General features: G+C 47.3%; 1 protein-coding gene across 2 annotated transcripts in view; it reads left to right on the top strand.

Moving 5' to 3' along the window:
* GLP2R (glucagon like peptide 2 receptor) overlaps positions 1–12685 on the top strand; it is a 71881-nt gene that overhangs the window by 4335 nt on the left and 54861 nt on the right. For both annotated transcript variants that reach the window (XM_017849288.1, XM_017849287.1), the window contains exons 2-3: positions 4377–4464; positions 6573–6677. In XM_017849288.1, coding sequence (XP_017704777.1) covers positions 4377–4464; positions 6573–6677 — 193 coding nt within the window. The remainder of the gene's footprint in view (positions 1–4376; positions 4465–6572; positions 6678–12685) is intronic.

Raw genomic sequence — 12685 nt, 5'->3', positions numbered from 1 at the left:
CTCCTGACCTCGTGATCCGCCCGTCTCGGCCTCCCAAAGTGCTGGGATTACAGGCTTGAGCCACCGCGCCCGGCCAAAATGTACTCCCAAATGTTCAACTATGAGGATTTTAATTACCGCATCATTTATATCAGTAAACATCTTAAAACAACATAGACATTCAATGCTAGAGGATTTAAAAACTGTATCACATTTTTTCATAGAATATTATGTAGCTATTAAAAGGATGCTTCATTTATTATTTATTTCTTGAAATAGAAATATATTCACAATATGGGTCTGCTAATGAAACATAAAAGGCTTTGAAACAATATTATTCCCTTTGAAGTTACAATACAAAAGAAAGACAATGTGTGCAGAGAGAAGAATCTGGAAGTAGATGGTAATTTCTGAGTAATGAGATGATAATTCCACCTTCTCCCCTTTTTGCATAGCTGTGACTTCTATTTCAGCTATAGTGAAGTGTATTCCTTCTCTAACAAAGAAAAACAGATTTATTTAAAGAGAGTCAGTGCAAGGATTTCTCTTTCCTTTTCCTTAATCCCTTATGGCGAAGTTCGTTGCTGATGCTGGTTGCCTATGCAAGGGAAGAGAAATCAAGGTCAAGCTGGACTTTTCCAGTTGGAAAAACAATCACCCGTATATCTTCTTTCCTCATGACTTTGGGAATCTGGCTGTGATTGAACTTGGATGTACCTCTTGTGTTTTTTATGTCTTTAGGGCAAGGCATGGGAAGACAGTCTGAGTTTGTCCAGCTCCCCTAGACTGACAAAATTCAGTACTTTTTAGTTTTAGTTCGTTTTTCTGCTTTTGGTTATGGCCATTGGCCATGGCAAAGAATGGAGGATAGGGGAACATTACTCCAGAGACTGATTTTATTGTCTCTTCCTTAATCAGGTCCCGGGGAGGTCCCTGGGGCCATAAATAGTACTGTGTCCCCCAGTGGATCTTACATTGATGACCTGAAGGATTCTAGAGGCTTATTATTTGGTTGGCAACTCATCTGCTGAATTTGTAAAAATGATTTCGAGTCAGTTACGGTGCCATTAAAGATGTTTACGTCTTTAAACAATATGTTAGTAACTTACATGCTTCCTCTTGGGTCATAACTCAGAGAGATATATTAATAGAGATTCCAAACTCATAGGAAACTGAAAGCAAGGGATAAATGCCAATTATTGTACCATTATTATTACTTATTGGATAATTGCATGGTTCTCAAACTGTGTGCTTGTATACCCGAGGGCATTACTGTGAACTCACAGAGGTGCTATGAGATACTTTAATTTTTCAAGGGAAGTACAGTGATATGTAGCATTTTCCAGACACCGTGCAAACTACTAGCTCAAGGTATTTATGGTGTTAATATTAGATCTCACCTCCTGCCTTTTGATGATGTTGTTTCTTTGCAAAGCTGGGTTTTCCACAGGTCCTGTGATTAAAAAGCAAGTAGGGCACACAAATCAGTGTGGAACAGGAAATAAATGTGGTGGCATCCGATCTGATCCTAAAGCTTGAGAAGTTGTGCAATGCACAGCAGGCACTAAGCTGTTAAGGTATAAATATTTATTAAGTTGTTTGGACTTACTTACTGTATGAGTGGGGTTTTAGATACATCTTTTGGCCTAGAAGTGCTGTGGAAAAATTACTGAGTCAATAAGTTTGGGAACTGCTGGTCGAATGACCACACTAGCTCTTCTTCAAAAAGTTGGTTGTGTGATTGTTGCTGTACTCCCTACTGGTATACCAGTCCTACCTCATTCTTTTGGGATAACCCTAAGTCTACCTGGCCCTAGAAAGCATTTGAGCTTGTTGCCCCTTGTGAGAAGAGAGAAAACCTTAAAGCCAACTGATTAACTGGGTGATCTTAGCCTAGATCATTTATTGAACCCTTCCTCATCCTCCATCCCACAACTGAGCCTCTGAAAATGGACAGCAAGAGCATCAACTCCCGCCCTGTGCTGGGGGCTTGTATTCAGAGATGAAAGGCACATCTCAGTCCTCAAGGAGCTTATGCAGTAGGGAGGAAGATGGATAAGTGGCCCACCAATGACACTGCGGTGTGATGGGCCATAGGGATCGGTCATGCAGGGGCAGGGTGACAAGCTCAAAACTCAGACAGGTGGTTAAGTATGGCCAAGGGTCTCTGGGCTTGAGTTGGGCTTTGAAGGATGAATAGGAGTCCACCAGTTGAAAATGAGGGCAGAAGCGAGTGCCAGTGGGAAGTGCAAGGATGAGAAGTCATGAAGGAGCATGACTTGGGACAAGGATGGCTGAGAGGCTAACTCCTGAGGCCACAGGCCTTAAGTGAAAGACTGTAGGCAGGAGAGCCCTGTGCTCAGCTCTGTCCTGTTCTCCTGTCACCGTGGAGCAGTGTGGAGGGTGGATGGTGGCCCCAGGCCAGAGGAGGAAAGGAAAGACAGGGTTGGACAGGAGAGACGTTAAGGAGGTGGGGTCGATGGAACCTGGACAAGGGAAAGGAAATTGCCGCGGACGGCTCCTGGTTTCAGGTTTGTAATGGAGAGAACTGAGCCACACAGGGCAGAAGCTCGTAGGGAAGCCAAGGACGACAGACCAGAATGCCCTTGGCCTTGCATGTCAGCCAGTTATATAGCTGCCATCTCTGGAGCAGATTCTAAGTCCTTTTTAGGGCAGGAGCTGTGTCTCCCTCATCTCTGTATCCTAATTCCTCCTTAACACAAGGCCTGGCCCACAATAGGTGCCTGATGAACAACAGAAGAGAAAGTCCCTTTTAAAATCAAAGGAAGGCCAGGCATGGTGGCCTTTGAGAGGCCAAGGCAGGAGGATCATTTAAGCCCAGGAATTTGAGACCAGCCTGGGAAATATAGCAAAATTCTATCTCTACAAAAAATACAAAAATTAGGGGCGGGCGCGGCGGCTCACGGCTGTAATCCCAGCACTTTGGGAGGCCGAGGAAGGCAGATCACAAGGTCAGGAGTTCGAGACCAGCCTGACCAACATGGTGAAACCCTGTCTCTACTAAAAATACCAAAATTAGCCGAGTGTGGTAGTGCTTGCCTGTAATTTCACCTACTAAGGAGGCGAGGCAGGAGAATCACTTGAACCCAGGAGGCGGAGGTTGCAGCGAGCCGAGATCACGCCACTGCACTCCAGCCTGGGCGACAGAGGGAGACTCCATCTACACAACAACAACAACAACAAAAATTAGCCAAGCTTGGTGGCATGTGCCTGTAGTCCCAGCTACTCAGGATGCTGAGATGCAAGGATCACTTGAGCCTGGGAGGCAGGGGTTGCAGTGAGCCGAGATTGTCCTACCACACTCCAGCCTGGGCAACAGAGTGAGGAGACCCTGCCTCAAAAAAGTAAATAAATAAAAGTAAAATAAAAAGAAGTGGTACAGGTACACAAGTAGAGGCTGTTACACAGCCCAGTCATCTGGAAAACCCAAAACGTGCTGTATTTCCAAGGTTCAATGATATGAAATAGTCAACATTAGAAAGGAAAAAAATCCCAAGTCCTCAGTAGCTTGAGTAAGTCTCTCAGACACTTCTCTTTGTTCTGAACCCACTTCCGAATTGGCTTCTCAAGAATAGATCTGGGCCGAGTGCGGTGGCTCACGCCTGTAATCCTAGCACTTTGGGAGTCTGAGGCAGGCAGATCACGAGGTCAGGAGATCGAGCCCATCCTGCCCAACATGGTGAAACCCCATCTCTATTAAAAGTATGAAAAAAATTAGCTGAGCATGGTGGTGTGCACCTGTAGTCCCAACTACTCGGGGAGGCTGAGGCAGGAGAATCGCTTGAACCCAGGGGGCAGAAGTTGCAGTGAGTCAAGATCACGCCACTGCACTCCAGCCTGGTGACAGATTGAGACTATGTCTAAAAAAAAAGGAAAGATCCTATAATCTGAGCAGAAAAAATCATGGTCACCTCCAGAGCAGAGAATCTGTCTACTCAGAACCTTTGACTTTGGACCTGCAGATACCTGGGTGATGCAGGTTCCAGCAATTATCTGGCCCTTCTGTCACATTGTTGCGTCTTAGTGTGATGCATCTCTCTTTGGGATCTACATAGTCTTAGAAGCGTGCAACTCTTCATGTGGGAGGATGCAAAAGTTTAGGATGAGAATATTGTGTACTCTTGAAATGTCAACTTCACTTAAAGGTTTTTAAATTGTTTTCATATTTGTATTAAAGCCAATATGATTAGATTATGGAGTGAATGTAAAATTTGTATGTACTCTTAAGATAGAATATAAGATGCCGAAGAAAGGCTGTTTCTTTGCTGTGGGCCATTGTGGGCACTTCAGTGGGAAGGTTGGAGAATCATGGTGTGAAGTGACAAGGCCACATCTGTAGTTGGTCACTGGGGGTGACCATGTTTTTGTTTTCTCAGGCTACAGGATCCCTCCTTGAGGAAACGACTCGGAAGTGGGCTCAGTACAAACAGGCGTGTCTGAGAGACTTACTCAAGGAACCTTCTGGTAAGCATGTGTATTAGTTATCCATGGCTGTGTAACAAATTGTCCCAAAGCTTAGTGGTTCGAAACAGGAACCAGTCATTTATTACCTCTCATAGTTTCTGTGGGTGAGGAATTCAGACAGGGCACACTGGGGATGGCTTGTTTCTGCTCTGTAATGTCTGGAGTTTAGCTGGAAGACTCCCATGGCCTCTATACTTGACCAGGGCTTCCATACAGCGTGATGGTGGGGTCTTAAGGGCCTGCCTAACCAAAGGCCAGATTGCCTTTCACGCCTTGGCCTTGAAAGTCATACAAGATCACTTCAGCCATGTTCAACCGGTCAGACAGCTACAAAGCTCTACTCAGACTAAAGGACCAGAAACACAGACCCCATGCCCCATTGTAAGGAAACATATGAAACCAGATGTATGTGGATGTGACCATCTTTGATAAAAGCCATCTGCCATGGCACACTCATCGCCTGATCACATGACATGATTAGCTGCCATATATTAGCCTGGGAATCTGTTAAAGGGGGTGGGGGGTGCCCCATCTGCCAGGGCGTTAACTAAATCTGAATAGTAACATTTCTCTTATCCAAGGCGACACTAAGTTCAGAACATTCTAGCAAATACGTAATAGTTGTCTGCAGGCTGACTCTTTGGGTGCAGCGATGTGCACCATGCCCATCTCCAAAAGAAAAAAAGAAGAAAGTATCTTGGCCCATTGCCTCTGAGCCCACTGAGGACAATCCCCAGCTCTGGCTTCTTTCAGATCATTTAATTCAGAGGCCTTGAGATTGACAGGACACTGTGAACTCTCCCTTTCTTTCTTCACCCAAAGGCAGTCCCAGGCTTCAAGCCCTTGTCAGCTCCCTCTGAAGACCTCATGGGTCCAGGCAGGTTGTAGTCAAGCCTTGAGGTCAGCTGCAGGAACCACCTCTCATTTTGGAGAACACTGCTTTCTGAGGTCAAGGTAAGGCAGGTCTTCATCCAGAGCCATGCCATGCACAGCTCAGGTGAGCACTGCCTTACCAGGTGCTGACACCTGGCAGCCAGCTCGACACAGTGTCCCAAGCAAGCTCGTAACACCATGGTGTTTCTAGGGTTTCAATGCCAGGAACCTGGCCTTTTTTTCTTTTTTTTTCTTTTGAGATGGAGTATCGCTCTGTCACCTGGCTGGAGTGCGGTGGCGTGATCTCAGCTCACTGCAACCTCCGACTCCCTGGTTCAAGCGATTCTCCTGCCTCAGCCTCCCGAGTAGCTGGGATTACAGGCACATGCCACCACACCCAGCTAATTTTTGTATTTTTAGTAGAGATGGTGTTTCACCATGTTGGCCAGGATGGTCTTGATCCCCTGACCTCGTGATCTGGAAACCTGGCCATTTTAGCCTAATAGGGAGCAGATGGTGGGGAATGGTGCTCTGCGTCCGGGATGTCAGGAGCTTGCAATATTAGAAGTTTGGGACCTAGTCTGAAGTACTTCCATTTGATTGCGGGAGGCCCATAATGCAGAGTTTTAAGATTGTTGCTTCCCCTTGCCAAACACCAGGGTAAATCATCCCCTGAGATGGTCCAAATATCTAATAATGATCATTGAATTAGTGCTCAAATGGAGAGCTATGACTATATAGTACTTGTATTGGATATGTGTGACCAAGGACCTTGAGTGTGTAGATCCCCTTATTCTGCTGGTCTTTTTGCACATTCCCAGAGTAAATGTATCCTGGGATCTAACTGGTGAAGGTTTGATGATTATTTAGCTGATTGTGGAACATAAGGGACCGGCTGAGCCTCCAAGTATCCTCCTGTCCCCAAGTTTCTGTGAAAGTTTAGTTCATGTCAAATAAAGTAAAATCGGCATGATGTGTACATTGACATAATTGACCAGAGGTCAAGTTGGGCAGACAAATGCACGTTGTTTGGGGCTGCATTCAGCATTCCTGTGGTCCCCAAATCATTCCCCAATCTTGACTCATCTAGAGAGTGGGCCACCCATGCTGGTTTCTGCACAGGTTACAATAGCTTCCAGTGCCAGGAACGTGGGCTCCCATGGTGCCTCTGCCTCCATCAGTGGCATCCCTGGGCTGAAACACCGATGGTCATCAGACCCTTCTTCTCTCTATAGGCATATTTTGTAACGGGACGTTTGATCAGTACGTATGTTGGCCTCATTCTTCTCCTGGAAATGTCTCTGTACCCTGCCCTTCATACTTACCTTGGTGGAGTGAAGGTAATAAGTCTTATTTTTATCAATTTTCCCCAACCAAGTGCTTTTCTCAAGTCCTCTTTCCCCACAAACAGTCCCTGTCTAAGCTCTCAGGAATACATCTTCCTTCTCCTCTTCTGTAATTCTTCTATTCCTGGATGTTCCATTTATTTTTATGTATGTATGTATGTATGTATTTATTTTTGTGGTTACATAGTAGGCGTATATATTTGTGGGGTACATGAGATGTTTTCTTACAGGCATGCAATGTGAATAGGCATGGAGAATGGGGTATCCATCTTCTCAAGCATTTATCTTTTCAGTTACAGACAATCCAATTACACTCCTTAAGTTATTTAAAAATGTACAATTAAGTTAGTATTATTATTTATTTATTTATTTATTTTTTGAGATGGAGTCTCGCTCTGTTGCCCAGGCTGGAGTGCAGTGGCACAATCTCAGCTCACTGCAACCTTCGCCTCCCAGGTTCAAGCAATTCTCCTGCCTCACCCTCCCGAGTAGCTGGGACTACAGGCACCTGCACGCAGCTAATTTTTTTGTATTTTTAGTAGAGACAGAATTTCACCGTGTTAGCCAGGTTGGTCTCAATCTCCTGACCTCAGGTGATCCGCCTGCCTCGGCCTCCCAAATTGCTGGGATTACAGGCATGAGCACTGTGCCTGGCCAATTAAGTTATTATTGGCGATCGTAACCAGTTATACTATCAAATAGTAGGTCTTATTCATTCTTTCTATATTTTGCACCCATTATCCCTCCCAGCCGCCTACTACCCTTCCCAGCCTCTGGCAACCATCCTTCTACTCTCTATGTCCATGAGTTCCATTGTTTTGATTTTTAGATCTTACAAATAAGTAGCTCTCCTACTTCAAAGCTTCTGGAGTACAGATCCAGCAGCCACTAAATTTGGCTGCAGTGGGGATAAGAATGGCCACTGTCATGGAGAGGAGAAACAGGTGAGGCAGAAAGATTGGGATGCTAACCTCCACACAATTTTTGACTTGTTAAATGGGGAGGAAGGATTTTCCAAGTACCCTTTGCATTCACATCGAAAGGAGGTGCCAATGGGTTAGTGCTTTTAACTCCCATGGGACTTGGATGGAGAATTTAACCACTTAGCTTGCTCTGATCTTGTTTCAAGGAAATAAACATGACTTAGATACCCTGGATAATATCCCATCCCTACCGGCCCCAGAAGCCTGACCTCTTCGTTATTTTATTCTGCAAGAGGAGGGAGGTGATTACTGGTTAGATTCCCGTTGCCTTTGACCACAGACCACCGGCAAATATAAGGACAACTAAAACTGTTCTCAGGAAACATAAGTGGTTACAAAGCTCCAGGCAAAACAAGGTGAGAACCAGCTTCTGAGAGGGTGAGATGATAGCCTTTCATATTGAATTTCAGCCCAATTAATCATCCCATCGTGCAACTTTGGTTTCAATGTTTTGAGCCTGTGGAGCAGAGAGAGAGAGTGTTTAGAAGGAAGATACATTTCTGGGTGGGAGAGTTAGTGACCTATTTTATGGAAGTATTCTCTGATGAAATCCAGTTGGAATCAGCCCAAGAAGCATGAGAATGTGAGATTTTAGGGAGGGTGGAAGAGGCAACTCGCTGGATCGGAGGGCTCTGAATGACTCAGGCACAGTCCCCCTGGGAACAGCTGAGTGAGGGGAAAGAGCACTGGGTGTGGAGTCAGGAGCCCCGAGGTCAGACCCAGTCCCTCTGTTTTACACTTTGGAGACTTTGGGCAAATTCCCACAGCCCTCTGAGCTTCTGCTTCCTCATCTATGAAAGGAAGGAGACTTGCTAATTCTGAAGGTCACTCTGAGGAGGAAATGAGAAGGCACTCACAGGGTGCGCCGCAGAGCTGCCGCTCGGTCCGTGGGAGCTGAAGCTGAGTCCAGGGAGGAGCCCCTTGGATTCCTTCAAGTCTTTTTTTTTTTTTTGAGACGGAGTCTTGCTCTGTCGCCCAGGCTGGAGTGCAGTGGCCCTATCTCGGCTCACTGCAAGCTCTGCCTCCCGGGTTTACGCCATTCTCCTGCATCAGCCTCCCGAGTAGCTGGGACTACAGACGTCCGCCACCTCACCCAGCTAGTTTTTTGTATTTTTTTAGTAGAGACGGGGTTTCACCATGTTAGCCAGGATGGTCTCGATCTCCTGACCTCGTGATCCGCCCGTCTCGGCCTCCCAAAGTGCTGGGATTACGGGCTTGAGCCACCGCGCCCGGCCTCCTTCAAGTCTTGAGGCCCCAAACACCCAGACTCTTCAGTAGCACGTGGAGCCGATCCCCACTTCTCTGCTCACTGTCTACCTGTCCCTCTCTGCTCACTGTCTACCTGTCCCTTTCCAAGAGCTAAAAACACAGATCCATTCCACTGTAAGAGAAAATGAAGTGTTCAAAAAGCCACATTTACAAAGAAGTTAAATTAAAGGCTCTTTAAAAAAAAAAATAGCTTGTGGGCTTCTGGAATGTGAAGGCAGTGTGATTTGCAAAAGGTGGGAAGTTACTCTTCCACCTGCCATTCCGTGCATTAAATCTTTAGAATCCAAATGGATCCCTGCAGCAAAAAGAGAATGTGGAGACCATGGAAGGGCGCAGAGAAGCACATGTGCAAATGCACAGAGTGGAGGAGAGAGTCCTTGTGAGATGGGAGAGAGAAATGAGCATGGTCATATCAGAAGAGGGAGCGCCTCGCCTGTAGTCCCAGCTACTCCGGAGGCTGAGGCAGGAGAATGGCGTGAACCCGGGAGGCGGAGCTTGTAGTGAGACGAGATTGCGCCACTGAGTGCCTGATGGCAAACAGAGGCTGTAACTGACGACTGAGGCTGGGGGCTAATGACGAAGGAAACTGGGTGTTAGTCACTAGGGTTTCAAACTCTTCTGTAGAGGAGGATTATGTGGAGCCCCAGAAGGTGTTAAGGCATAAAAATGGAGCTCAAGTTGTAGTCTGGGAGAATGACGTTGAGAGCATGTAGCTATTGGACCGAGAAATGGAGGAACCAGGGAGGAGAGTGGGGAGACTACTATAGTGTCCCAGAAAACGTCATGCTAAGGGTCTGGATTTGGGCAAGGGCAAGAGGGCGGAGAGAAGGAGAAAGATGAAAGAAAAGTGTTGGAGGTGGAATGCTCAAGACTTGTCATCAATTGGAGTAGAAACTGAGGGACAGAAAGGAGTAGAAAATGGAGGAGAGGAAAACAAACTCCTCTTCTTTCTCCTCCTCCTTCTCCCCGTCTCTTCCCCATCTAAGGAATGGTCTCAGGGTCCATCTGGCCCCACCCAAGCCCACATCTCAATCAGTGGGTAGCCAGGTCCTCTGGCTCCTCCTCTCCTCCATCCCTCACTGCTGTGGGCTCACCAGCACCCTCTGCTGCTTTTCCATGGCCTCCTCACGAGTCCCTGCCTCAGATCTGGCCCCCTCTAGGCACCTTTGGAAAAGCTTTCTAAAATATCATTCATATTCTGTCTCCCCGCCATCACGACCCCTACAAAAGGCATGCAAGACCTCCTGTTGCCTGGCCCTGCCGACCTCGTTAGCGCTCTCCCCCACGTTCAGGGTTCTCTGCACTTCAGCCCAATGAGCAACTCCCAGGCTCTGCACCTGGTCCAGCTCTTGCCACTCAGTACCTTGGCTCACACACCTGCCCAGGAGGTCTCCTCACAGGCTCTGGCCATGCTCCTCTGCCTATAAAGCCCCTTGCAATTCTCAGCTCAGTCCTTTCCTCCTTCTAGAAGGTTTTTCAGACCTCACGCCTCAACTACAGACCTCTCCTCTCTGTGGCCTCTTTTTTTTTTTTTTCCGAGACGGAGTCTTGCTCTGTTGCCCAGGCTGAGTGCACCAATCTTGACTCACTGCAACCTCTGCCTCCTGGGTTCAAACAGTTCTCCTGCCTCAGCCTCCCGAGTAGCTGGGATTACAGGTGCGCACCACTGTACCCAGCTAATCTGTGTATTTTTAATAGAGACAGGGTTTCACTATGTTGGCCAGGCTGGTCTCAAACTCCTGACCTCGTGATCCTCCCGCCTTGGCCTCCCAAAGTGCTGGGAATACAGGCGTGAGCCACCACGCCCGGCCTCTGAAGCCTTTTCTATACCTGTGCAGTCTTCTGTCTTAGCATTTATAATCGTTTACAGCGATTTTTCTTTGCACTCCCCCAGCCAGAGCTGAGCCCTCTTCATATATTTGTGTTCCCAGCACAAAGCATTATGGCTAGCACAGACAATGCAAGTGTCAAGAGACATTCTTGCCATTCACTCATTCAACTAATATGTATCAAGCACCTGTTGTGTGCCATGCATTATTTTTAAGTGTTTGGGATATATTAGTGACAAAAACCAAGTAAGATCTCCTCATGGGGCTCACATTCTCGCAGGAGAGACAGACAGTTATCAATAAGCATCATAAATAAGTGCAGACGATGTTTGAATGTGATCTGTGTTAAACAAGATGGGGAAGGGATAGGAAGGTTGGAGTGGGGTGATGTGTCGCAGCTGTAAACTGGATAGTTAAGGAAGTCGTCGACGGCAAGCTGACATTTTGGTGAAGATGTAAAGAAGGTAAAGGTTTTAGAGGAAGGGTGTTCAGGTTGGAAGGAGACAGCAGGTCAATGGCTCTAGGCGGGGACCATGGCTGGCCTGTCACATGAAGAGAAGAAGGCAGACGTGGCTGTGGTGAAGAGGGGAGAGAAGCAACAGCTTATGGCAGAGAATTACGGGCTAGGTCTTAGGGGGCTTTGTGAAAGGCCGGAAGAGTTTTTCTCAGAAAGCCCTTGGAAGATCTGGAGAGAAGTGTGACATGATGTGGCTGATTTTTTTTTTTTTTTTGAGACAGTCTCCCTCTGTCACCTGGGCTGGAGTACAGCAGCATGATCTCAGCTCACTGTAACCTCTGCCTCCCGAGTTCAAGTGATTCGCCTGCCTCAGCCTCCCGAGTAGCTGGGATTACAGGCATGTGCCACCACACCCGGCTAATTTTTTTTTTTGTATTTTTAGTAGAGACGGAGTTTCACCACGCTGGGCAGGCTGGTCTCGAACTCCTGACCTCAGGTGATCCACCCGCCTTGGCCTCCCAAATTGCTAGGGTTAGAGGTATGAGCCACCGCACCTGGCCTATGTGGCTGGTATTTTATTAAACTTGCTCTGACTGCTGGGTTGCCTACAGATGTGAGGGGCAGGACTGTCAGAGGAGTCCCATCTCCCAGTGAGAGATGATAGTTCCACGGGATGGGAGCAGGAGCGAAAGTGGCAGTCAGATTCCATGTACAGAAGAAGGCAGGGATGACAGATTAGCTAGAGGACCTGAGGAGGGCTATGAGAGACAGAAGGGGAGGGTGACTCTGAGTTTTAGGGCCAGGGGACTGGAAGGATGGGTTTGCCATCCACTGAGGTGGTAAAATAGGTGGGTGGAGCAGATTTTGAAAAGAAGAAAAAGAGTTTGGTTTGGAGTGTGTTGTTTGAGATGTCAGTTAGACACCCTACCTGCCAAAGGTGTCAGGGGAGCAGGGAGTTGTACCCTGTGGCTGTCCATTCATTAAATTCAGCAAATAGTTACTGTTGGCCCATGATGTGCAGGGCCAGGACTAGGAAGGACCAACAGATTTTGACTTCTGGTTTGCAAGCCTAGCCTCTGATCCTCCAGGTGGGAGGACCTTCTGGGAGAGTCTTCTGGGACAGATGTGACTGAGTCACAATGGCAGTCTGTCTGGGCACAGGGATTTTTCTCATCGTTTTCACACACCCTTTCATTTCTTCCCAAATCCTTCCCAAATCATGGAGAGTTGGTAGCAATTATTATCCCCAGTTCCTGATGAAAATGCAGGAAGGTGGCCGGGCGCGGTGGCTCAAGCCTGTAATCCCAGCACTTTGGGAGGCTGAGGCAGGCGGATCACGAGGTCAGGAGATCGAGACCATCCTGGCTAACACGGTGAAACCCCGTCTCTACTAAAATTGCAAAAAATTAGCCGGGTGTGGTGGCGGACGCCTGTAGTCCCAGCTACTCGGGAGGCTGAGGCAGG

Source organism: Rhinopithecus bieti, unplaced genomic scaffold, assembly GCF_001698545.2.
Source record: "Rhinopithecus bieti isolate Rb0 unplaced genomic scaffold, ASM169854v2 scaffold_31527, whole genome shotgun sequence".
NCBI classification, from domain to species: domain Eukaryota; kingdom Metazoa; phylum Chordata; class Mammalia; order Primates; family Cercopithecidae; genus Rhinopithecus; species Rhinopithecus bieti.
This window is presented reverse-complemented; position numbering and strand designations above follow the sequence as displayed.